At 36.4% G+C, this 23,260-nt stretch overlaps 3 protein-coding genes across 9 annotated transcripts; 1 reads left to right on the top strand and 2 right to left on the bottom strand.

The window, feature by feature from the left end:
* Positions 1-27: 27 nt before the first annotated feature.
* LOC149725404 (uncharacterized) lies at positions 28-5,930 on the bottom strand. 2 transcript variants are annotated; one of them, XM_089892533.1, is made up of 7 exons: positions 4,845-5,930; positions 4,327-4,460; positions 3,295-3,396; positions 2,638-2,845; positions 2,153-2,304; positions 1,552-1,710; positions 28-1,253 (listed from the first exon to the last, which is right to left on the bottom strand). In XM_089892533.1, exons 1-7 carry the CDS (start codon positions 5,035-5,037, stop codon positions 1,116-1,118), a joined length of 1,086 nt encoding a protein of 361 aa, XP_089748659.1. In that variant the 5' UTR covers positions 5,038-5,930; the 3' UTR covers positions 28-1,115. The 2 variants fall into 2 exon arrangements, with proteins under 2 accessions (XP_089748659.1, XP_089748658.1); XM_089892532.1 differs by having other exon boundaries at positions 28-1,234.
* Positions 5,931-6,797: 867 nt separating this feature from the next.
* On the bottom strand, positions 6,798-21,371 carry LOC149725403 (aspartyl/asparaginyl beta-hydroxylase-like). Of its 6 annotated transcripts, XM_089892480.1 has the most exons (21): positions 20,532-20,690; positions 20,259-20,302; positions 19,791-19,917; positions 19,348-19,500; positions 18,818-18,886; positions 18,461-18,520; positions 18,134-18,187; positions 18,032-18,075; positions 17,508-17,532; positions 17,187-17,218; positions 17,085-17,124; positions 12,593-12,761; positions 12,251-12,338; positions 12,013-12,091; positions 11,575-11,711; positions 11,178-11,369; positions 10,504-10,641; positions 10,163-10,298; positions 9,732-9,831; positions 9,138-9,266; positions 6,798-8,838 (listed from the first exon to the last, which is right to left on the bottom strand). In XM_089892480.1, the coding sequence occupies exons 1-21, from the start codon at positions 20,632-20,634 to the stop codon at positions 8,688-8,690; spliced, it is 2,070 nt and encodes a 689-aa protein (XP_089748606.1). In that variant the 5' UTR covers positions 20,635-20,690; the 3' UTR covers positions 6,798-8,687. The 6 variants fall into 6 exon arrangements, with proteins under 6 accessions (XP_089748606.1, XP_089748603.1, XP_089748601.1 ...); XM_089892477.1 differs by lacking the exons at positions 6,798-8,838; positions 9,138-9,266; positions 9,732-9,831; ... (6 more) ...; positions 12,593-12,761; positions 20,532-20,690 and adding exons at positions 13,951-16,642; positions 21,190-21,371; XM_089892475.1 differs by lacking the exons at positions 6,798-8,838; positions 9,138-9,266; positions 9,732-9,831; ... (5 more) ...; positions 12,251-12,338; positions 12,593-12,761 and adding an exon at positions 13,951-16,642 and having other exon boundaries at positions 20,532-20,704.
* An 86-nt stretch (positions 21,372-21,457) lies between these two features.
* LOC149725402 (queuine tRNA-ribosyltransferase catalytic subunit 1-like) lies at positions 21,458-23,040 on the top strand. The gene has a single exon (XM_089892531.1). It carries the CDS (start codon positions 21,594-21,596, stop codon positions 22,755-22,757), a length of 1,164 nt encoding a protein of 387 aa, XP_089748657.1. The 5' UTR covers positions 21,458-21,593; the 3' UTR covers positions 22,758-23,040.
* Positions 23,041-23,260: the final 220 nt, after the last annotated feature.

Genomic DNA, 23,260 nt, shown 5'->3' with positions numbered 1-23,260 from the left:
ACGCAACTTTCATAATCAACCTCACTGTTTACACTTAATACAATGCACATATAGACTGAAAACTGACAATAAACAGTAAACACGCACAAATACGAGTTCGTATCTATACAAGTTGAAGCATAACAAAACCCATGTTAAAATAAGTATAACCTTTAATATTAACCGCGAAAAATTGCCGTAGTAAGTTGAACGGCTATGTTTGCATAATTCACCGATTTACTTACTTTATGAGCTATTCCGCAATAATTAAACGCAAGTTTATTGCGCCAATATATTAATTTTATCAGCTGAGAAAATACAGAAACCTAGATACAAATGCGCATGCGCGGAAACGGTTAACTTTTAATTGTTATAGGGGACTGGGTTTTTGTTCTATTTTGTGTTTTTACGCGAACAATACAATATTTATTTAATAAAATAAAGATATGTATAACATTTATTTAAAAATCAATGGAAAATTATATTTAAAATATATTTTTTTAACTTAACGGTCCTCTGCCTCCATCTCGCGGAAAGACATTTTGGATCTAGGATAATATTTGACTACCTAGTTTATTGAAAACCATTGTCTTTAAAAAGTCAAATACACAAATGTTAAGCAAAATATCGTATAAAATATTAAAACAAACTGATTTATCTATAATTTTCGTAATAAGACTAGATATTTAAACATTTTCTAGGAACACAAATTACATAAACGGCATTTGCGGTTAAAATAATGAAAATACAAAGTTCATAGAACGTTCCAACAGTAAATAATACCTGCAGTAGTATACCAAATTTCAATTTGAAAACAAAATACGATACCCTTTAGAACAAGAGAGTTAATGCATCTATTCAGAATGAATGTTCATAACTTATTTATCGTCGCATGGCGGGGAATCGATAGAAATTATAACACGGGTGTTTTGTTTTTCATACACGTCGTGTCCACTTATGTCTTATGAGCTACCATGTATGTAACTTTGTGGTTGAGCTGTCTATCAAACTAAGCAGAATAGCGTAATAGCGGAAACGATCGGTAGAACAATCATGACATTCCAGAATCCACTTTGTTCGTCACAATGCCCCCAATTCCAGAGCTGACGTTCAATTCGGAAATCAACAGAAGTAATTCACAAGCCACGATGTGAGGTGGCACGTGACCGGGATCCGAAATATCCCGAAGAAATCCGGGAACTTCCGAATTCATCCTCCGAAATTGCTCGGCTAGTTCTTGGGGTGCGGGGAAAGCCTGGGTACAAAATAAAGGACTATCCCTCATTTACTACTTTTCCAAACAAAGAAAATGAAAACAATGTCCGTCTTACCCTAACCTGCTACAATAGTATAGGGCGGGGAAGATGGGACACCTTTCCACTTTATTTTCTTGTCCCGTTTGGTACTAAACAAAGAAATTTCAAAGAAATATAAAACCGTATCCTCACGACTTCCATAGACCGTTGTTAATTGTTTAAAATACTATAAGGATGTCTGCATATTATGCGTTAAAGGTCTCCCGTCTTTACACATTGTACTATATACAACGTTTACATTAAGATTCAAATTTACCTTGTTTCCAATAACGCTTGGAAATGCGTAAAACTTTTCTGGATGATTGTCCAAATAACATCTTAATATCCTCTGCTTGTCTTCGGATAACTCCACGTCAATGCCTTTGTTTACGCTACGTATCTTGTCAATCGTGCTTTGTGCATCGTATGTTGGTAGCTGCGAAGATATGTATTCTTATTTTGAGTTTGTATTATAAGTGTTGCCACGTAAAGTACTGTGGGACAGATGAATCTCGTTATCACATAATATTCCATCTTTTCCAATCGTGTTTTAACAATCAACAGTGATATTTTAGAGTCGTGGGGATATGGTTATATAATTCTGTAAATGTTATTTGTTTATGCTATAGTACAATGGGGGAAGATGGGACGCTTAAGCACATATTGCCAAATATTTCCAAAATCAAAATAGAAATCAAAAAATCCTACCATATATATACACTACATTAGTAGAGGTCAGAATAATATGTAAAAAGAACATGAAAAAAACGTTGCTAACAGTTACAAACACAGGTTTGGGTGTTATCGTCATCTATTTTACCCGCAGTACTTTATATAACTGAATATATTTAAATAGTCGCACCATAGCAAGCACTTACACCTGACTGAATACACTCCCCAACTTTACGAAGCGCAATCTTCACATCATGGTCACCACCGTCCTGCACACAACTATCCCCGTATGTTGGTAAACAATCATCCGAATCTGGATACGATGGCGAAACTTTTACCTCGATTTTGTCTTTCATTCCTGTAAGTGCAGCAGAGTAACTTTAATTTATTCTTTTGATTACAATGACTTTTGTTATTACAATTTGTTATTACGAAGTCGTTATAACAAGGGTGGCCTTTAGCTGTAATAAATTCCGCGAATTTTACTCGGATGGTTATAGAGTTGAACGATTTTTGTGTAAAAATATACAGCAAGGATCTGGTCCTACGAAACATGTAACAGAAAAAAAAATAAGACCAGTAAATTGAATGAGACAGTATGTTCACGAAATATATATTTCGCCTATATATGATATTAGCAGTCTCTTATTTGAATAGAAAGGTAGAATTAGTTGATTGTAAGGCTACGTACCCGCTAATTTTCCAAATAAATGAGATAACAACCAGCAAGCATGGGTTACGCCAGACATCTCAACGAATATGCAAGCGTAATATGCAATAAACATAATGCGCATGTCAAGGAAATGTACAGGAAACTTGGCGGCGACAATTTGCGGCATGAGTTGGGCAACTATGACCACAAGTACGCAGGTTATGAAACCTGTTTCAAGGAGACTAACCTAAGAAATGTAATTTCGTTGGAATAAAAAATACAGGTTAAATGCGCATGTTAAGAGGTGTAATGATAAAAGAGGGTGATCGTGTCCTACAGGTCTTACGGGCGAACTTTGGCCAAAATTTGGGATTGTCTGGGTCCCATCGCTTTGGGATTGTCTGGGCCCCATCGCGTCTTTCACAATCAGAATGTGCATATACAATATTGGGGTAATGGTCAACTCTGGTCTAAATCCCAGGTCCCATCGCGTGTCTCACTAGAGGACCTCACCCATATAGAATAGAATGTGAATCTACAATGTTGGGGTAATGGTCAACTCTGGTCTGAATCTCAGGTTTCATAACATGCCTCCCTGTATGATCTAACCCAAAAGAACCAGGTCGATTTTCCAATGTATACCAACCAGTATTCCATTTGAATAAAAGCCAATTAAGCTTATATGAAGCAACTTACATATAACCAGTGTGGAACCGGGAAAAAGAAATCAGAATTCAAATCCTCTAGAACGATCGTTGTCAGTTTGGCGATAAAGAAAACTAGGAATACAACGAACACCTGGAGTAGGAAAGGGGTTTTAAATTTAAAGCAAGCAAGACGATATGGTTTGATGTGATGAGCAATTCTGGTTTAAATTCTATTAGAACCTGGCGTATCTTTTGACATAAGACCTCACTCATACAGAAAGAGCAAACAGAATAACGGTAGTTGTTGAAACACGCTGTTACGTGGTGTTAACAAAACTATATATTTACAGAATTATATAACCGTAACCACCCGAAAATACCAGATATTATGTGCTAACGGTATCCCATCTTTCCCAACCCTGCTATATGTTAATCCTATATTCTCTTGAGTTCTAATATTTAAAATATAAAAACCTGTGAACTTACACATTAGTTGTAAGTAAAGCAGCGACATAGCACAACTTGAGTATCTAAACAGGCGACCACATAAAATGCTAGCGGTCTGCTACGAAGCAATCAGCGTAAGAAACCCTAGGAGGCGAGAGGGAAGACGCCGTCGGCCCAAGGCGGATATAAAGCGTTTATACTGAGGGATTGTAACCGCGTGTGTTTAGCATTAAACGAGGCTACATTGGGACTCAACTTATAAGCCTTGACGATCATATTGACTAATCTTGTGGTATGGAAATCCACTGTACTCGTATTATGTAAATATTGCAGCTTATTGTATAATACATCATGGCAAAAGGAGATGTGCCCGCGTGATCTTAGTCATTTTACAACACTAAATATATATTGGGGTGGGGTAAGATGGGACGCCTTTTCAATCTATTTTCTTGTCCCATTTGGTAGTAAACAAAGAACATTCAAAGTATAAACCCCTATCCTCACGACTCACATAGACCGTTGTTAACTGTCTACAACACGATCAGGATATTCAGATAATATGTGCTATGGGTGTCCCATCTTCCTGTACAATATATTATATTCAGCCATAATAAATAAAGTGATCAACACCTACCTGTCTTCCCATAAGAAACCTTTCAACATTGTCTCCTTTTCCTGCGATGCAACTTAACTTGTAAGCTCGTGGGTAAGAGGTTTTGTAAGTACCAGGATGCATTCGTTTTAACTCAACAAGAGAAATCTGGAGGCCTAGGATAAAATATAGAATGTGAAGTTTAGTATTGGTGCCCAGACACGTGTAAGATAACCTAAAGACACGTGTAAGTTAACCTAAAGGGGCAATACTGAGGTAATGGGACAACTCTGGTCCAAATCCCAGCAGGTCTCATAGCGTGCCAAGCTGTAGGACTTTACCCATACAGAATAGAATTTGCATGTACAACGCTGAAATATTTTGAATAGAATACAAACAATTACTTTTGTATAACGAAAATGGTTGTACCTTATAAGCAGTATTAATATATTACTTTGTAACACTCGTTCACAGCAATATACTAAGCGTATATGTAACTGATACTTACAGCTTGAATACATTCAGTAGGCCATGATTATACACAAACATAAACAGCGTACCTTCTACAACTCCAAGCAGAAACAGACAAACCAGGAACAAAGCAAAAGCTGCCGGACCTGGGACTTGAGGCCAGAACCCTGTCCTTCCCTCAAATATTGCATATGACGTCACGGCGATGGAAAACGACAGCAACGTAAAACTGATGACGTAACGAATGTAATCGAAAGGGGAAGATTCGGAGAAGTTGACCATTATCGATGAAGGGGGTTTCCCACCAGGTGCTACTTTAAACTCTCCCGCCGAAACTTTTTCTTCAATTTAAACAATTTTAACAGTTTCAGTGAAATAATGCTTTAATCTACTGTCTCTACACTACTGAATGATAAATACAACGAGCATGCTTGGATTAAATATCTACATGCCAGACATTGCCACGTATTCACGCACATCCTGAATCGTGTAGCTTTAATTGAACGCCCACGCTTGGTTAACAATACGCAGCACAGATTCTAATCAGAAATACACAAACAAAACTAACCCAACGTTAAAATCAGTTTTCGATTGAATTAAACCCCGCTGTTAAAACGTAGTCAGTTCTCGTGCGGTTGGATGACGTTTAACCTATATATTCACATTCCCACTGATTATAGGTTGGGGCAAGATGGTTCAGTTATGGGACGTCAAAGTGAATGAAAGCATTGACCATCTTGTCCCACCCTACTATATATAACTTAACACATACATTCTGTTGCAATACACGTCTTAGCGACAAAAAGCGAGACTAATAATATACACGTGTTTATGTTAACTAAGCAATACAGCTTTCCATCCTTACAACGCTATGTATGTAACTTAGATCATCGTTTCCTGGTGGCGGCTTCATTCGTTAATCAATGTTTAGCATAAACAAGCCAAGCCACGGTGGAACATCCCACACGGTTGAAATGCTGATCGTGCAGTTGGAGTGCAAGGATCTGAGAGATCCTTACTGCATTTCTTTGCACAAGAGCCGTTTAACTTTATGAACACCAGATCAGGGTCAGATTCGCATATTACAATTATCATATAGTATAATCTTAGGACTGGACTAGAGTTTTATAATCACCATAACGCCTGCCACTACATTAACATTTAACAACTACTTTATAAATGTGTATTTCGCAAAAAAATCTCGTGCCCAAGTTCAATATAAACTGACCAATGGATATATCATACGAAGGGTTTCAAAACCCACAGACATAACGCCTGACCTATTATAAACATAGTTTTGAGCGTAGGTTATCTTTTTACGCCGTTCACCGCTGGCTTGCTAGTGTCTGCCCTGTTCTACGTCATGGAAAGTTACCGGATACGTTGGGTGTCTGGTCCAATAAACCTTACCATTATAGGTTAGCCTCTAGGGATGACTTAATAAACTGAACACCCAAGAACCGCTCACGCTGTTACAGTTCATTCTTAAGCGAGTATCAACTTGGCCACAAGTGACTTTTTAGGAACACATTTTGATTATAACTTTTTATCGAATATTTTTGTTATTTTACCTTAGTCGTGTTATAGCTACTCTCGTTGTACCTGCTTATTTCATTGTTGTATACGTTAACGTGAAGGAAGCGACAAAAAGCCAACAATTCATTCATTCTAAGCCGCCAAACCGAAGGTATTTAAATTTAAACTTTTGCGCGAGTGGGCGACCATATCATATTACAAATAGGCATTGCATGCTCCAATGCGTGCTAACCTGCTGCTTATAACACGCACAATTCGTTTGATAAAAAACGGCTTTTAAAAGTGCAATAAACGTTGAAATAAATACCAAACAGTAACCAATAAGGAAGGCTGAATTTATAAGACCAGAGCTTCTACAACTATAAGTTAATCGAGAATACAAAACAATTCAATTTATTGCAATCTGGGTTTAAATTGTCTCGCAACTACCGGAACTGTGTTTCAGTAAACTTGAATATTTGTCGACATTCTGGAACAGCGTTCGAGTTAAAACTCAGCGCTAGCTATTTTATGATTGCTAGTTTAATAAAAAAGAGCTCCAATTCAAGAAACTTAAATTTACAGTTTATAAAAGACACGGAATGGTTAACCATACTGAAGGATAGAAACCAAATATTGAACCAACACCATAATATATCACCAACTTCTACTATTATGTTTTGTGTAATACTGTGGGGTAAGATGGGACACCTTTAGCACATAATACAGTAGGGTAGGGGAAGATGGGACATTTTTTAGCTCTATTTTCTCGTCCCATTTAGTAGTAAACGAAGAACATTCAATGAATTATAAAACTATATCCTCATGACTCTCATAGACCACCGTCAGTTGTTTTAAACACGATCAGGATACTTAGATATTATGTGCTAAAGAAGTCCCATCTTCCCCCACCCTACTATATCTAAAGATCCTGATCGTGTTTTAAACAATTAATAAGTCTCATAGGAGTCGTGAGGATAGGGTTTTATAATTCTTTGAATGTTCTTTGTTTACTACTAAAAGAGACGAAAAAATGAAATGAAAAGGTGTCCCATCTTACCCCACCATACTATTACAATAGGTATAAAATATATTACATAATACAAGGATAATAAATGTATGATTGGTTTCTACAATGAGATTTGATGTTACTACACTTGGGTGTACAGATATTGCAGAATATTTTATTCTGTTTATAATTATGATTCTGTTGCCGCTAAGTATAACGTTATATTAGAAATGCTTATTCTGGTAAAAATTCACTAATTTAAGAGTAATTTCAATTAATACATTATGCTTGGTGGCAACAACAGCAGAAGAACTTAACTATGTTATAAGTTTAATGATTTGTAAAGATATTTAAGATCATTGCAAAGGATCCAAAGTCTAGTTATATAGTAGGGTGGGGGAAGATGGGACACTTTCTAACTTTATTTTCTCGTCCCATTGAGTAGTAAACAAAGAACATTCAAAGAACTGTAAAACTATATCACAACGACTTCCAAAGACCGTTGTTAATTAATTAAAACACGATAAGAATATTTGGATAATATGTGCTAAAGGTGTCCCATCTTCCCCCGTCCCACTATACGGCATTAAGTTTAGTAATAATCCAAATAAAACGTTCATGAAATAAAACTACTTATTTTTACCAGAAGTTATTTCTATAACAATTACAGATGATTATTTAAATTTGTAAAAAAGATATAAAAATGCGACAAAATGTAAACCATAATTGCTGCGTGAAGGTTGTTAGGTAAGGGCAAAGGTTCCCAAACTTATAAGCTCACAACACGCTTGGTTTTTATGGATATGTTCGCGGCAAAATAAATATTCAAAAACTAATGTTTTAAATACCTATTTTCTTTGATAAATTATTGTTAATTAGTAAAACTTCAATTTAAAAAAAAAATTCAAAACAAAATTTCACGGCATACCTAGTTAGACATTATGTCACGTTGTGCGTCATGAAATTTTCAGTTAAAGCGCTGAACACCTAAGCCCTTTCATTCAGAACAAGTGTGTTGCGACAGTTTGAGAATCTACAGCTCAAGGCATATATATATATATATGTATGCCGGTTATGGGTTAATGGCAGGAATGTAAGTTATATAAAGTTAATACTGTATAACACATGGACGAAACGCATTACCTGATATGTGGTTTTCTATGTGGTAAAAATGTTAAGACATATTTCAAATTAAAAAGATAATTGTAAAAAGTAGGGCCACTAGTTCAAGGTTATTGTTTTGTTGACACTTTGTAAAACTAGTTGTCAAAAATACTGAAGTGTCGGTCAAATACAACTTAACTTACATAAACACCTGTGAAAGTGGTGCAACCAATTCAAGGTTATTGTGTAGAAATACAGCATAAGTAAAATGTTAGGGTTTTCGTAAAACATTAGGTAAAATTGATTATATCGGTGATAATGTTTGTTTTTCTCGCTCAGTGATATCAGGGTGCCATACATCAACTATAAGAATAAGTCTGAAGGTGTCCGCTTGTTGCCACACTTCATGTTCAAACGAATCATCAAATATTAAAACTTTCCCTTCCTCCCATGTTCTGTGTATATAATGTATGAGTGACTTATTTATGGTGAAAAAACAGACATTGCGACTTTGTAAGGCAGTGCAATAAAATGAATGAATGTAACTTGTTTATCCTCGCATGGTGGGGCAACGACAGTCGTTATAACAGTTTTCTGTTTCATACACCTCTTGCCAGCTTATGTGTTACCACATATGTAACTTTGAAGGTGATTGTTTTTGGAAGCCGGCACTATATTATACCCTACACCCCTACATTACAAAGAACCCTAATATAGTTAATTTCCATACAATACAACATATCCAACCACTAACCTTATATCATCTGCACATCTGAGTCTGACACCATCACCAGTAGTTGGTATCACCAATCCAAGGTGCATACGTAATCTACAGTTTGTGGGGCCCGTGTGGGGCCAAATATGGGTTCCAGGCATCATAATGCTGATTATATTGGAGTTTTTAAAGTGAATACTTGATTATATATATATATATTATTCATATGACGATTTTACGGGCACACTATTTTTCAGCCGAACAGAATTCTTATACCACATATTTAAAACTACAATACAAGGCACAAAATTAGTGATTCTATTTTATCTACTTTTATTTTGTCCGATTAGTAAACTTTAATAAGTCTCTCGTACCACCTGGAAAACCTTCATGCACTACATGTGGTATATGCCTGTCATAGATTGGGAAACATTGTTCTGTATACCATGTAAAAGGTAGAAGCTTAGAACCAACAATTTAAAAATTATCTAATGCACCAAAACCACACTTTGTTGACTTTTAATTGTCAGGACAACATTGCATTAATATAATCACCCAAACGGGTTTACAACTAAAACTTTCTAGTAGGATGATAATTTTAAACACGCAACTATTATATATATTCTACCTTACCTATACTTGACCTGTCCCCTTGTACAACCAATTGCATTCGGCATTTGCTCCAATATAGAACATGTCTTGGGAACTCTACTGCATGCGCCATCTTTCTTACCTATTGTGAATATGAATCATACATCTTGTGTTGGCATTGTTCTATTCTATATGGGTGAGGTCATACAGTGAGGCATGCCATGGGACCTGGGATTTGGACCAGAGTTACCCATTACCCCAACATTGTATATGCACATTCTACTCTATATGGGTGAGGTCCTGTGAGTTACCCCAACACCCAGGGTGCTACCACATAAACCTCACCAGATGTTGAAGCTTGTCACTTCCCCAAAGTTAGGCGACAATGGCTTTAATGGTAATGGGTGGGAGATCTTCCCCTGACAGCTCGGCCAAGATTAGAGCCAATACAACATTGAAACCAAGCAACTCACCTCTCTGATACAACGTGAATTGCCTCCATTCTCCCGTGTTCCTTAGATTCTCGTCTTCATTCACGAACAACCCCTTCTTCACGTCCATCATCTTCAAAGCTTCGTCTCGAATCACCTTCCAATTCTTCTCCAATTTCTATGTGATGTAACAATGGTTTTATACTGTTTGGTTTATGTTTGCTGCCAACAACACGTCCTCTGGATAAGTTTGCGACTCACCAAATCTATGATAGTTCATATTTTGCAACTTTACACAATTTCGGCACTCACCAAAACTTGCTCATAAATTATTGCTAATTAGTGACACAAAGTTTAGGAAACTCCTTGCTAAAACATTCTACCTTAACATAATCGACTACTTTAGCTTGCTGTGGTGTCCAGAATGGTCTCGATTGAAGTCGTTCCACGTTGTACAGCGATCGTTGAAACTTGGAACGAAACAATCCACGTTCGGCACCAAGTTTGTAGATTTCATCAGCCTTGATAAAAGGGATTGTTAGCGTAATAATCAGCATTGTTTAGAAACAAACCATCAATGAATAAAGTGCTAATATGTGTTTGCCATTTTTAAGTGAAGTCTCAAATTTTAAAGGTATTATTAAGTGTTTATGAGAAGCTTAAATAGATCTAGATGACTCCTTGGAGTAAAAATCTACAATGCAGCCCATAGGTTCACCTCACTGAAGACCCTACTCCTATAGATAAGAATCTCTTTTATTGAGTGTCTATGGGCTGCATTGTAGATTTTTACTCCAAGGAGTCATCTAGATCTATTTAAGCTTCTCATAAACACTTAATAATAAGAGAGACTGCTTCAGTGAATGATAGCACCTTAATGTTAAATAAATATGCCAGGTCTCTATTTCTATCATTGAGGCAGTGTATAGACACTCAATAATGGAGATTCTGTTCTATAAGGGTGAGGTCTTCAGTAAGGCACACCTTGCACCTGGGATGTAGGTCTATTACCCCAACACCCAGGGTGCTACCATCTAGACCCCACCACACAGCCCACCTCTTTAGTTCTATTAGTTCTATACAAAGCATCTCCAAGATGGAAATAAAACTTCCCCTCCTGCGTTCCTTCCTCTAATGAAGTTACACCAGGCAGAAGATATTCGATCGACTTCAACCAATCTCCTTTGATCTTGATGATAAAACCAAGGTGTACGCGGGCAAAGCCGTCACCAGGGTGGATGTCAAGGACCTGAGATGAAAGAGGTTATGGAATGGTTTATATTTTATCATAATAGCTTTATGTGTGTATGCAATATTGTAATTCTGGCAAAAGCGTGTATTTTACGGAAGCCACCCATATTTAATAGACCAATAGAATGTACTACATATATACAATGATGTGGTAATGGCAGAACTCCTAAATCCCAGGTTCTATAGAATAGAATCATTTTTACCTTCTCAAAAACTTGTTTTGCTTTATCATTTTGTCCAATCATCAAGTAAGCAACTCCTAGCTGGTTTAATACTTTCCCATCATTGGGGAATTTCCTTGCTAGCTGGGTCTTAGTAAGCAAGGCAGCTCTTAGATGACCTGGGTTTATTAAAGAGTTAATACTTATAAGCTGTACAGATCCTTATTCATCCAAAAAAAAGTATGTAACTTAAACTTACTTATGCCCGCATGGCGGGCAACGACAGTCGTTATAACACGGGTGTTCTAAAGTTTGGGGGTGATTATTTTTTATGTAGCAAAAAATTTCGACAACTCATCAGTGACCACTGGGTTGGGGCAATTATTGTTAAGTATCTTGTCCAAAAACATGGGTGATAGCAACTAGCTTTGAACCAGAAACCATGCAACGCAGCCTGAACATAACGTATTTATTACTCACCTAAGAATGTTTGTCTCTCAGCTTTTGTCAATAATGCTTTCTTCTTCAAAGCTGGTGGGCATGTTGGTAACTCTGCTACCTGTTGGTGGTGTTTGTATTATTAATATTATGTGTAGGTATAGGAAAACACCCATATTATAACTGGACAGCGAGCATAAGGTGTATGAATACACCATGTGTGTCTGGTGTATAGGAAGACACCCATGTTATAACTCGACAGTGAGCATGAAGTCCCCACCTCATTATAAGCTTGAATACATTCCTGCAACAACTTGTTACTTCTTTCTTGTTCAGCTTGTTGAAAGAGAGATTCAGCTTTGCCAAATCTGGTGTAATAAAAAGTCAAGTAAAGTTTGCTTCTGCCTGAATTTTGGTTGGTTTGGTCATTTATATCCTCGTGAGTGGGAGCTTGAGTGACTTATCCATGGTTGCTGCTCCCATGGTCACAGTTAAGCTGCTAAAGCTATTGCAGTGTGAGCACTTTATCAATTAGCATTATATTTTCATCTTTTTACCCAACAGTCCCTTCGGTAAACCTTGAACCCGGTATCTCCCAACCACATAACACAAACTTAAATACCTTGCCATTGGACTCTCAGGGTTGGAAGATATAAGCCTCTGGTATGCTGCCTTTGCTTTAGCTGCTTGCTTTGATTTCAGCAACTTCTCAGCCTCTTTAAGTTGTTTCAATATGGGAATGTCTTTGTCAGATGTCAGTATGTCTGGAGGACTTTTCTTCTTTTTGGAAACTGGGAAAATATCATGGGATAGAATGACAAAATGTTATGTGTACTGTTTGGCTGGCATACATGGGCAGGTGATACCCTGCTATAAATGTTTAATTTCCAAAACCTTGGCCTACAAAAACAAACAGTCACATTCTGGGGTCAAAGGTAACAGAGTGACTGCCATACATGAGGGTAACATAAGGTACTTTAGTGCACTTAGTTGTACATTTAAATTATAAACATATATCATGTCATAGTATAGTATGGTAACATAACATAAGGTACTTTAGTGCAGTTTTAAGTTGTACATTTAAATTATAAACATATATCATGTCATAGTATAGTATGGTAAAGACTCAAATTCATACAACGCAGGTGTAATATAAAGTTGTTTCAATCCCCATCTGCAAGGGTTATGGTGTTAAAAGATTGTGATTTAAATATAGAAGCAACCATAGCCATATAGTACTATGTATAGTTTATATCATATGAATATGAATAAGCACCAACATCTGCAGGAGTTATGGTGTTAAAAGATTGTGAGTTAAACATGGAAGCAACCATTGACAAATACAGTCAGCCCTGCTTAATCGGATCACTTTTTATTGGTCCTGAATCTAAATCCATTTTTATGTAAAACTTTCCCCATTAAACGAACCAGTTTGGCTTGTTCCCGATGTGGTTAAGTGTGGTTGACTGTAGTACTAAATACAGTTTATATTATACAAATATGAATAAGCATAGATTATACACCAATAGTTGGTCATAAACCCAGTATTTGAATAATAAGGATATATTTTAACCACACATGGAATGTTGTTTATTCGTTTAACCAAGAAAGAAAAATAAGCAGGGTAGAAAATAAAGGCCAAGAAGTGGATTATGAAGTTGGGCATTGAATATTAAGATAAATTAAAAGCATATACTGATTGCTGGTTTCTATAAGATAATAAATATGCAGGGTAGAAAATAACAGTTAAAGACTTTTAATGTGACTTCATATTTCTGTTACGTATTGAAGGTGTAATATACACACAAGAAATCTATGTTTGTCATTAAATCGTGCATGGCACGCCAATGGCAGTCCTTATAACACGGGTGTTCTGTTCCATACACCTCGTACCTGCATACAAGTTACCACATATGTAACTTTGTGGGTGATTGACGATGAAATAAACTTAAAGGAGATGGTTCAGATATAACGCAGTAATACCAGATGCCACTTTATTACAAATATCGAAATATCCTTCATTTAACATCTACTTATCTCATACACCTTCACATAATTATGATCCACACACTGTAATAATGAACGGAAATAAGAAGCAAACAAAGGTGCCAATTAAGCATGACAATCATGTGATAGCATCTTATACGTAGGCGCCAAACCTGGGGTGGCAGGGTAGGCGGGCAAGCCCTTAACATTTTTTACACTGCAATAATCAGTAAACATTACAACCAATAAGTTAAATTTGTTTCCCAGGATTGTGTGTCTAACTATCCCTGCCTCCCCTTTGTTTTAACAAGTATGGCGCCTATGCCCTTTTAAGGTCAATAAAATAAACATTAACTTCGTTCTTAAGCCCTCTTGAAACAAAGTAAAGAAATTAAAAAAAGCGTGAAGATTTGAAACAAAACACCATGCTCCAATATAATAATGCTGTACAAAAAATAGTTTTCAAACTTTATCAATAAAAATGGCATTTAGTTGTCAGTTTTATACATTTTTGTTGTCTGGGACGAAACTTTGTCAACTTATGTTATTGGTCTCAACAAAAATAATTTTTTATGTATGATAAGTTATGGGTCAACTCTGGCTTAAAACCCATATCACCTGGCATGCCTCACCATATAACTTCGACCATATAAGGAACCATTTTACATTATTCGTCAAAATAATGTAAGTGAGATACTAACGACCAAGTGCTATGAAAAACGTACCCAACAAAAGTCAAGTCCAACGAATGGTTTACTATAAGCATGTTCTGTTGGTGACCTATTGTACCACAGATACAAAAATAGTATAAGCATTCTTTGCTTTAAATGAAAACAAAATTAATTTCTTGCCTCAATTTGAAGCTGAATAAACAAAACAAGCGCGTGGTAGAACAATATCATTGCAAGCGTTATAAGGACAGTGTTCCTCATGTTATCATCAATATTGAATGAAAATAACTTTGATAACTTTCCACAAACATGCCTTGCGTATAAACCAACACCATCAGATATTGTCGCACAGCCCTCCTCAGTGTTGGTTGAACTTTCACCAAATAAATGAAGCCGAGACTTTGATATTTTTGACACTAAAGAACTTAAAGCCTCCAAAACACTGGGATTTTCAAAAATTGATGGTTTTTTGTTCAAAACTTGCCCAGAAAGAGTTGGCCTGCAAAACAAGCACGCATGACAGGTGTTTTTATGCCTCTTGTTTACAGGGTTGGCTCCGTACAACAGTTTGAAATGATTCTTATTCCTCAAGACCCCACGATTAGACTTCAATCCTTTATTAACTGGATAAATGGCAACAATTCCTCTCGGCTCTGCTCCATTTTTCCCCACCACAGTAACATTCACATTAAAACAGTTCAGTTTATCCATAGCTGGTTTCACTGGAACAGGTCTCATGATTTTCTTCGGTTTTCGCCCTGCTTTGTTCGGTACAACTGTAAGTACAACAGTCCGGTTTAAAAAACTCCTCATTTTTTCGACGACTTTAACCTTATTAACATTAATTGGCAGTGTTGAAGGTACTGTTGTTCTAAGGTGGCGCTTGTTTATCCTTTTTGTGCGTTTGATCTGTACAGTAATCTTGCTCAAAGGTGATATGACGACTGTTGTTTTGTTGGTGACCTTGTGGTCAACCTTTCTCAAGCTTGAAGGTCGTTTTGAGCTCAAAATATTAGGGTTGCTCACTTTTACAATGTTTGTAACTGCTTGCCTTTGATTTCTTGGTGTTTTTATGATGGTTGCAACATCTTTATACAAGTTCAGAGGTGTAATAGATAAAGTAGGGGGTGAGGGGGGTCTGGGGGGGCCTGTATTCTTACCTAGGTTTAATGCGATGCTTGAGTGCTGGAAAACCCTCTGCTTGTATTTATTAAACATTTTGTTGAACCCAAGCTTCATATATTGATTTTGTAAAGGCAGAAGATGGATTGTTGGTTTCAATACATTAGGTTGGGTATGGTGATACGTTTTGTTCAATACAACCTTGTTTGCTGATATCTTGTAGCCATTCATATTCGTAGAAAGCTGGGTAGGCTGTGTGTCGTATTTATCTAGGGGTGTAGTTCCTTGTGTTGATTTAAACGGAGAAAAACTAAAGATTTGTTCAAATTTAACTTGGTAAGACTTAGGTGACATTAGGTTCGAAGTGATTTTAACATAATGGCCGACATCTCCTTGTGGAAGTTGGGTTGTAATGTCTTCATTGAATTGCTGATGTTTTGGGAACATTGGGTTCACCAGAACTTTGCTGTTTTCGAGATTATTTTTAGCAGCTTTTTCTTCAGGGATTTTAAATACTTGATATTTTGGACTAAACTGATTGAAAACCACTTTTTGCATTTTGTTCTCTTTAGGATCTTCTTCCAGAGGTTTAGGATGCTCCTTTTGATCTTTAGGAGCACGAGGATTGAAGACACTTTTTCCATCATCACGATCTGCATCTCTATTAAAGTCCTCTTCTGGACCATTATGGTAATTTTTCGGAGCAGGCTCAAGTTTCAACACAGGTTTGAAGCACAAGAGAGAGAAGTTCATAGGCAGAGTTGGGGGGGTTAGTAATATAACATCGTGTGAAAGTGTGGTATCATGGGTGTAAGGTGCAGGTAGGGCAGGTCTGTGTAAAGGATTGTTTATAGAAGCATTGATGTTGCTTGTGTTGCTCCATGCTGCAGAACCTGTGGGATTTGGTAAGGAGAGAATATAGGAAGAAGGTAGGAAAAGAGAAATAGCGTAAAAAAAGGGAAAAAGAGAGAATGTGAAAAAGTAAAGAAGGCAAATCAAAAGGTAAAATACACCTAGGCTATTATACACATAACGCATGTGTCTAAATACCTATATTCCATAGCCTAATAAACCACCTTGCTATAATGCTATTCGTCAAAATAATGTAAGTGAGATACTAACAACCAAGTGCTATGAAAAACGTAACCAACAAAAGTCAAGTCCAACGAATGGTTTACTATAAGTATACGAGATATATATTTTGCCTATAACTAGTTTTATCAGTCCTCAAAATTGAGTTTAAATTCAACACAGTTATTGAGACATAAGCATTCAAAAGCAATAACATGAACATTGAGCAATATCCTATAGACCTATAACAACCATACAACATACCTGTTCCATCAGTGTTTGTTGCTGTTGGTTTCTTTGTGTTCTAATAAGAAAGCATTATTACATCACAGTTGGATATAAATAGAAGCCTAACATTAAACATACTTTGGGTGTTGAGTTCCTTGATTTTGGTGGATCTGTAATTTATAATAATCATGTAAGTGTTATATTTATTTATCACAGAGGTGCTACAATCTACACTGAAGCAGTTTATAGACACTCAATAATGGAGATTCTATTCTATAAGAGTGAGGTCTTCAGTGAGACACACCTGAGACCTGGGATGTAGGTTTATTACCCCAACATCCAGGGTGCTACCATCTAGACCCTACAGAGGCAGTTTATGCAGCATATCCACATTTAAATATAAACATACTATAAATTCAAACATATTTTTAATTCATTCATATTTAAACATAAACCAACCTTGAGATGTTTCTTTCACTTTTACCTGAAATAAGCAGAATGTCAACACTTACAGAGCAATTATATATAATAGTTGTGGCTGTAAAGTCAAAGTTCAACATCGTAATAATATTCTATATGGGTGAGGTCCTACAGTGAGGCACTCCATGGAACCAGGGATTAAGGCCAGAGTTGCCCATTACCCCAACATTGTATATGCACATTCTATTCTATATGGGTGAGGTCCTACAGTGAGGTATGCCATAGGACCTGGGATTTAGGACAGAGTTGGCCCATTACCCCAACATTATATATGCACATTCTATTCTATATGGGTGAGGTCCTACAGTGAGGTATGCCATAGGACCTGGGATTTAGGACAGAGTTGGCCCATTACCCCAACATTATATATGCACATTCTATTCTATATGGGTGAGGTTCTACAGTGAGGCATGCCATGGGACCTGGGATTTACGTTGTAGTTGGCCCACTATCCAAGCCTGAATATTAAATTACACAACCTTATATTAATATATACCTCGTACCTTTTCCCCACTTTGTTTCAATGTATCGGCTTCTTCATCTTTATCTACAAGTATCAACCACGTATAAATAGAAACACACAACACCCAACTCTTCATACTTACCGGCTATCTTCATATTCTCATTGGTGGTCTCGGCGTCTTTGCTTGGTTGGTTATCTATAGTGAAGTTTAAACGAATAACAGTTTTGAATATTTTAAGGGGTTACATACGTGGTAACTCGTAAACAAGCACGAGGTGTATTTAAGTAGAAGTCAACCGATGTAACCGATATATAATAAAATATTGATATCGGTGGAAAAATTGATATTGGCCGGTCTCTAGTATGAAGTAGAACACCTGTGTTATAACGACTGTTGTTGCCCCATCACGCTACGTTAAATAAATTACGTTTATTCGTTATGTATTGCATTTACTAAATGGTAGCCTACCTGGGATCATAACAGGGGGTTCCCCTCTTTCAGTGACTACTTTTTCCGTATCCTTGATACCTGTGAAATAGAAATAGAAAAATATTAAAATTTAATGCAGTTTCACCCCAACTAGGAGCTTTTAACATGATATTGGCAATTTATAACTGGTTTGAAAACTTGATTTTAGACAGCTTAATGATGTTGTATGAAATATCATGCAATGAATGAAGAGTGTAGAAGTATAGGAATGAAAATAGCAAAGAAAGTAGATTGGAAAAGTGGGTTATGTGGTATAAGGCACTTGGGGTAACTCTGGTATAAATCCCAGGTCCCCACAAACCACTTGGAGTAGAAGGTAAAGCATGGTAAGCATACTGAATGTTATCTTGTTATAAGGGGTGACCATGGCCACGCTTCTTCTCTTGTCAATGTAACTTGCTTGCTCTGTTGGAAGAAGAAGGGAGAATGTAAGAGAATGATGTGAGAGAGAGAAAGAGAGAAAAGAAAAAGAGAGAATCTAATTTTAAAGAATATTTTGAATATCATTTTATATTCATGGTTCGTGGCCCCTTACAGAGACCCGTGGCCCCCTGATCCATCAATGAAACAATCTACATTTGTTTTTACATAATTATATCTGTTATTTTATTCAATTAACCACTTTGCAGCAAACCGCCTCTAAAACAAACAAGGCTGGAGCAAAAGTTTACTTGAGTAGGGGCCACAATATACTATCGGATGTTCTAACACTGACTGTGAGTTACCTACATTTATATTACAAAGACTTCAGACAAAAGGGATCTTAAAAGTCACGAAAGAATACAAGGCCTTTAAAAAAGCCCTGTGCTACCATAGTGGGCCACTAGCTAAAAGAGAAGAAAAAGTTTAGAAAGAGAAACAAAGACCTTTTGCGATGAAAAGATTGTAAATAGATTCATCAATGTTTATCAGAAGATTTCCAAAGGTTTTAAGAGGTCGTCGCACAAATGGGTAGTTTGTTGGGTAAATTAGTGACACACAAGATGCCATGTCACTGGTTGATATGGAAGAACTACGTGCTGAAGATAGAAACAACATTTGAAGGAAAGGTTAGTGCGAGGGATGGGGAGTTATTATGGAAGAGCCATGCATAAGCTACAATTTAAATTCATATATAACTATAATATCAGTCTAATAAGGGTCATTAATACTGTCACGTAACCATTGCTTTCGTGTTACTACATTATGATTTTAATTTATAAGCCTTTTGTCCCCATAAACAAGTTATCTGTAACAGAACACAGTAAAGATACAGCAAGAGGTGACGACATTTCATTTCAAGGTTAACAGATATAGATAATGATCTTACCAACTAATACTTTATAATCCACAACGCCAAAGTACGCGGTGGCAGCAATTCCCCAAGTGATTCCAACCATTAGCAACAACAATATAAGAACCACAGAAGATCCTTTGCTGCTGGGTGGGGATGTCTCCTGTGGAAATAAAGTTTAAAATATTGTGATCATACGCGTCAAACCTAGGGTGCTGCGGTGGGCACATATACTCTGAATTGTATGCACTGCATTAGGCTTAATCAGTAAAAAGTTAATACGTTAGATTTAAGAGAAAATTCAACTTTGGTAGAAAAAATGTTCTTTTTTATTTCTTAACAATAAAGAGACAAAGTAAAGAGGAAAACATCATTTGTTAGTTGTGGCTTGCTATTGTTGTGTGAAAATAGAATAACAGAACTATTTAACACAAGCAAATACAAAAGCTAAAGATGAAACAGCCATTAAAGTGAAGATAAAAAAACATGGGATCATCTAAATACCTTGTTTGGTTGTGGTGTTGTTTCATTCGATCCATTGTTTTGTTCTGTAATAAATATATTTAATTATCTCGTCAAAATATTAAAAAAAAACTTGATGGAGATTATTTGTTTTAATTTGCTAATCTATGAGTGATGTTCAATGGATTAAGGTTTGAGTTTTCATACCAAGCTACCAAAACAACAGTGGTTAAAATATGTATAAAAGGCATGGAAAATACCATATAGATATAAATTACTTCAAACTGGATTAAAAAATAAACATAATTTAATAACCTTGTATATTTTTACCCATAGCATTCCCTCTCTGCCTTATAACCCCTCCATGTAATTCATCGTGGCTTTCCATGGTCTGCCTTGCATCACTTGTCCCCTGCATTGATAATGTGACTGTGCTAAACTAATCAGGACAACACATAATCTATATTTAGACCTCACTGCAAAGAGAAAAAGGCAGTTTAGACACCACTAATGCTCTCTAATGTGTTGACTGCTGGATTATCTATAATTGATCCTAAGTCTATTAGTTTTAAGAAGTTTATCTTCATAAATATAAGTTATCTGATCTTTACAAACTGCATTTATTTTTACATTATGACTTTACATATATTTATTTCTGCACGTTTTTTCTCTTGTAATGTACACAAGACACGCTTAGATATAATCTCTTACAGTATTAGAAGCGTATTTGCATTTAAAAGTAGAATAATAAACTAAATAGTCAAATACAATTATTCTAATTTATTCACATATACCAAACTAACAATAAATATATGACTGCAAATACAATTATAGATAGCATTGCAATATTTCAGAAAACTCATGCGTAAAAGCTGTAAACGGCATTGCATTTATATTACACGTAAACGACTTATGAAAACGAAAATTAAAAAATATAAGTTATGCGCGCAGCTTGCGGACGTGCGGACGTTACCTGTTTTTACATGGCGTTTTCTAACTTGTTTTCCCATGATTTTTGATCATACGCACTTTATTGCAGTAAAATTAATCCGTATAGTCCGATGGTTTTACATTAAAACCTCAAAAAAATGTTAATATACCAATAACAGTCCTAAATAGGAAAATGTAAAATGGGGAAATCCCTTCAAAACCGCGTAAAATAAATAAATACTTTACGTCCAACCGTGCGATCACTTTTTTTCTTGTTGTAAAAAAAAGAGAACTGCAAGGTCCGACAAAAAGTTCCGAACCATGATATAGTAAAATACAGTAAATGCACGTATGTAACATGTGTCAATATTAATAAAACGTTTCAATTCAGTATTAGATATAACTAATAACACTAATGCTTCATATACCTAATAGGTTTTACCAAAAATGGAGGTACTGGGGCAATGCAGCACTACCAAGGCAAGGTTTGGGAAACTTTCTCTTCCCCACCAAGTTGTAGACACCCCTGTGTTTATGCCAGTTGGTACACAGGGTACATTAAAGGGACTTATACCAGAACAACTAGAAAACATAGGGATACAAATAATCTTAGGAAATACATACCACCTTGGGAATCAACCTGGGGAAGAAATATTGAAACAAGCTGGGGGGTTGCATCAATTTATGGGCTGGAGGCGAGCCCTACTGACCGACAGTGGTGGGTTCCAAATGGTGTCTTTAATTAAACTATCTGAACTATCAGAGGAAGGGGTAAAGTTTGTACATCCTCGCGATGGTGCGGAAATGTTGTTAACGCCAGAGAAATCTATGGCGATACAAAACGCGATAGGTGCCGATATAATGATGCAGCTTGATGATGTTGTGACAAGCACTGAGACAAACCAAGAGAGATTTAAAGAAGCAACAGCGCGATCTGTGAGGTGGCTAGATAGATGTATATCCGCGCATAAACGAACCGATCAATTCCTTTTCCCGATTATTCAAGGGGGTTTGGACGAAGAATTAAGAAAGCAATGTCTGCATGAGATGACTGCGCGACCGGTGCCCGGATTCGCTGTTGGTGGGTTGAGTGGGGGAGAATGTAAAGATGATTTTTGGAAGATGGTTACTGTCAGTACTGATGGATTACCTAAAGATAAACCAAGATACTTAATGGGCGTTGGTTATGCTGCTGATCTTATAATGTGCGTCGCACTTGGTTGTGACATGTTTGACTGTGTATTTCCAACTAGAACTGCTAGATTTGGGTCTGCTTTGGTTCCTACTGGACAATTACAATTAAAAAACGTATCATACGCCACAGATATGTCACCAATTCAAAATGATTGCACATGTACAACATGTAGAACTTACACAAGGGCTTATCTTCACATATTATTCCGGACGAGCCACCCTAGTGCTTGCCATATGGTCACAGTGCACAACTTAATGTACCAGTTTACACTGATGCGTAAAATAAGAGAAGCAATATCTGAGGACAAATTCCCTGAGTTTATAAAAACATCGTACTTACAATTATTTGGTAACCCATCAAAATATCCGAGCTGGGCTGTGGACGCTTTTGCCTCAGTTGGTGTCAATTTAAAATAAACTTCTATCTTTTCCAACTTCACATTTGGTTTGTTATGGGTGCCTTAGATTCTCTTTTATTTAAACTGCTGCATCAGAATTCTATTCAACACGAGGGGATTGTTACATTGTAGTTCTGCAATATTGTATCTTCATTTATTTCTTGCTAGTTAAAAGTATCCAAATTTTTCTTATATTTAAACTGCCAATTCGTGATACATTAAATTGTTGTGTAGATTTCTATGTCTCTCTCTTGCTGCTATTTTCACTCAGTTTCCCAATACATTGATACTGGTAATTTAAAGACAGCCTTTCAGAAAGTGGTGCAATTTTGTCTTGGTAATAAAACATGTAAATTTCCACTAAGTTGTTTTACAAATATGGTCAAATATACTTTATAAAAACATCTGTGAAAAGTGGTGCAACCAAATTGAAGGTAAAATATTGTATTCTATATTGGTGAGGTCCCGCAGGTAAGGTCACGTCATGGGAGACGCAGTTGGCCCATTACCTCGACATCCAGA

Source organism: Ciona robusta, chromosome 14, assembly GCF_009617815.1.
Source record: "Ciona robusta chromosome 14, ASM961781v2".
Lineage (NCBI taxonomy): Eukaryota > Metazoa > Chordata > Ascidiacea > Phlebobranchia > Cionidae > Ciona > Ciona robusta.
The sequence above is the reverse complement of the archived record's forward strand: the minus strand, read 5'-3'. Positions and strand labels throughout refer to the sequence as shown.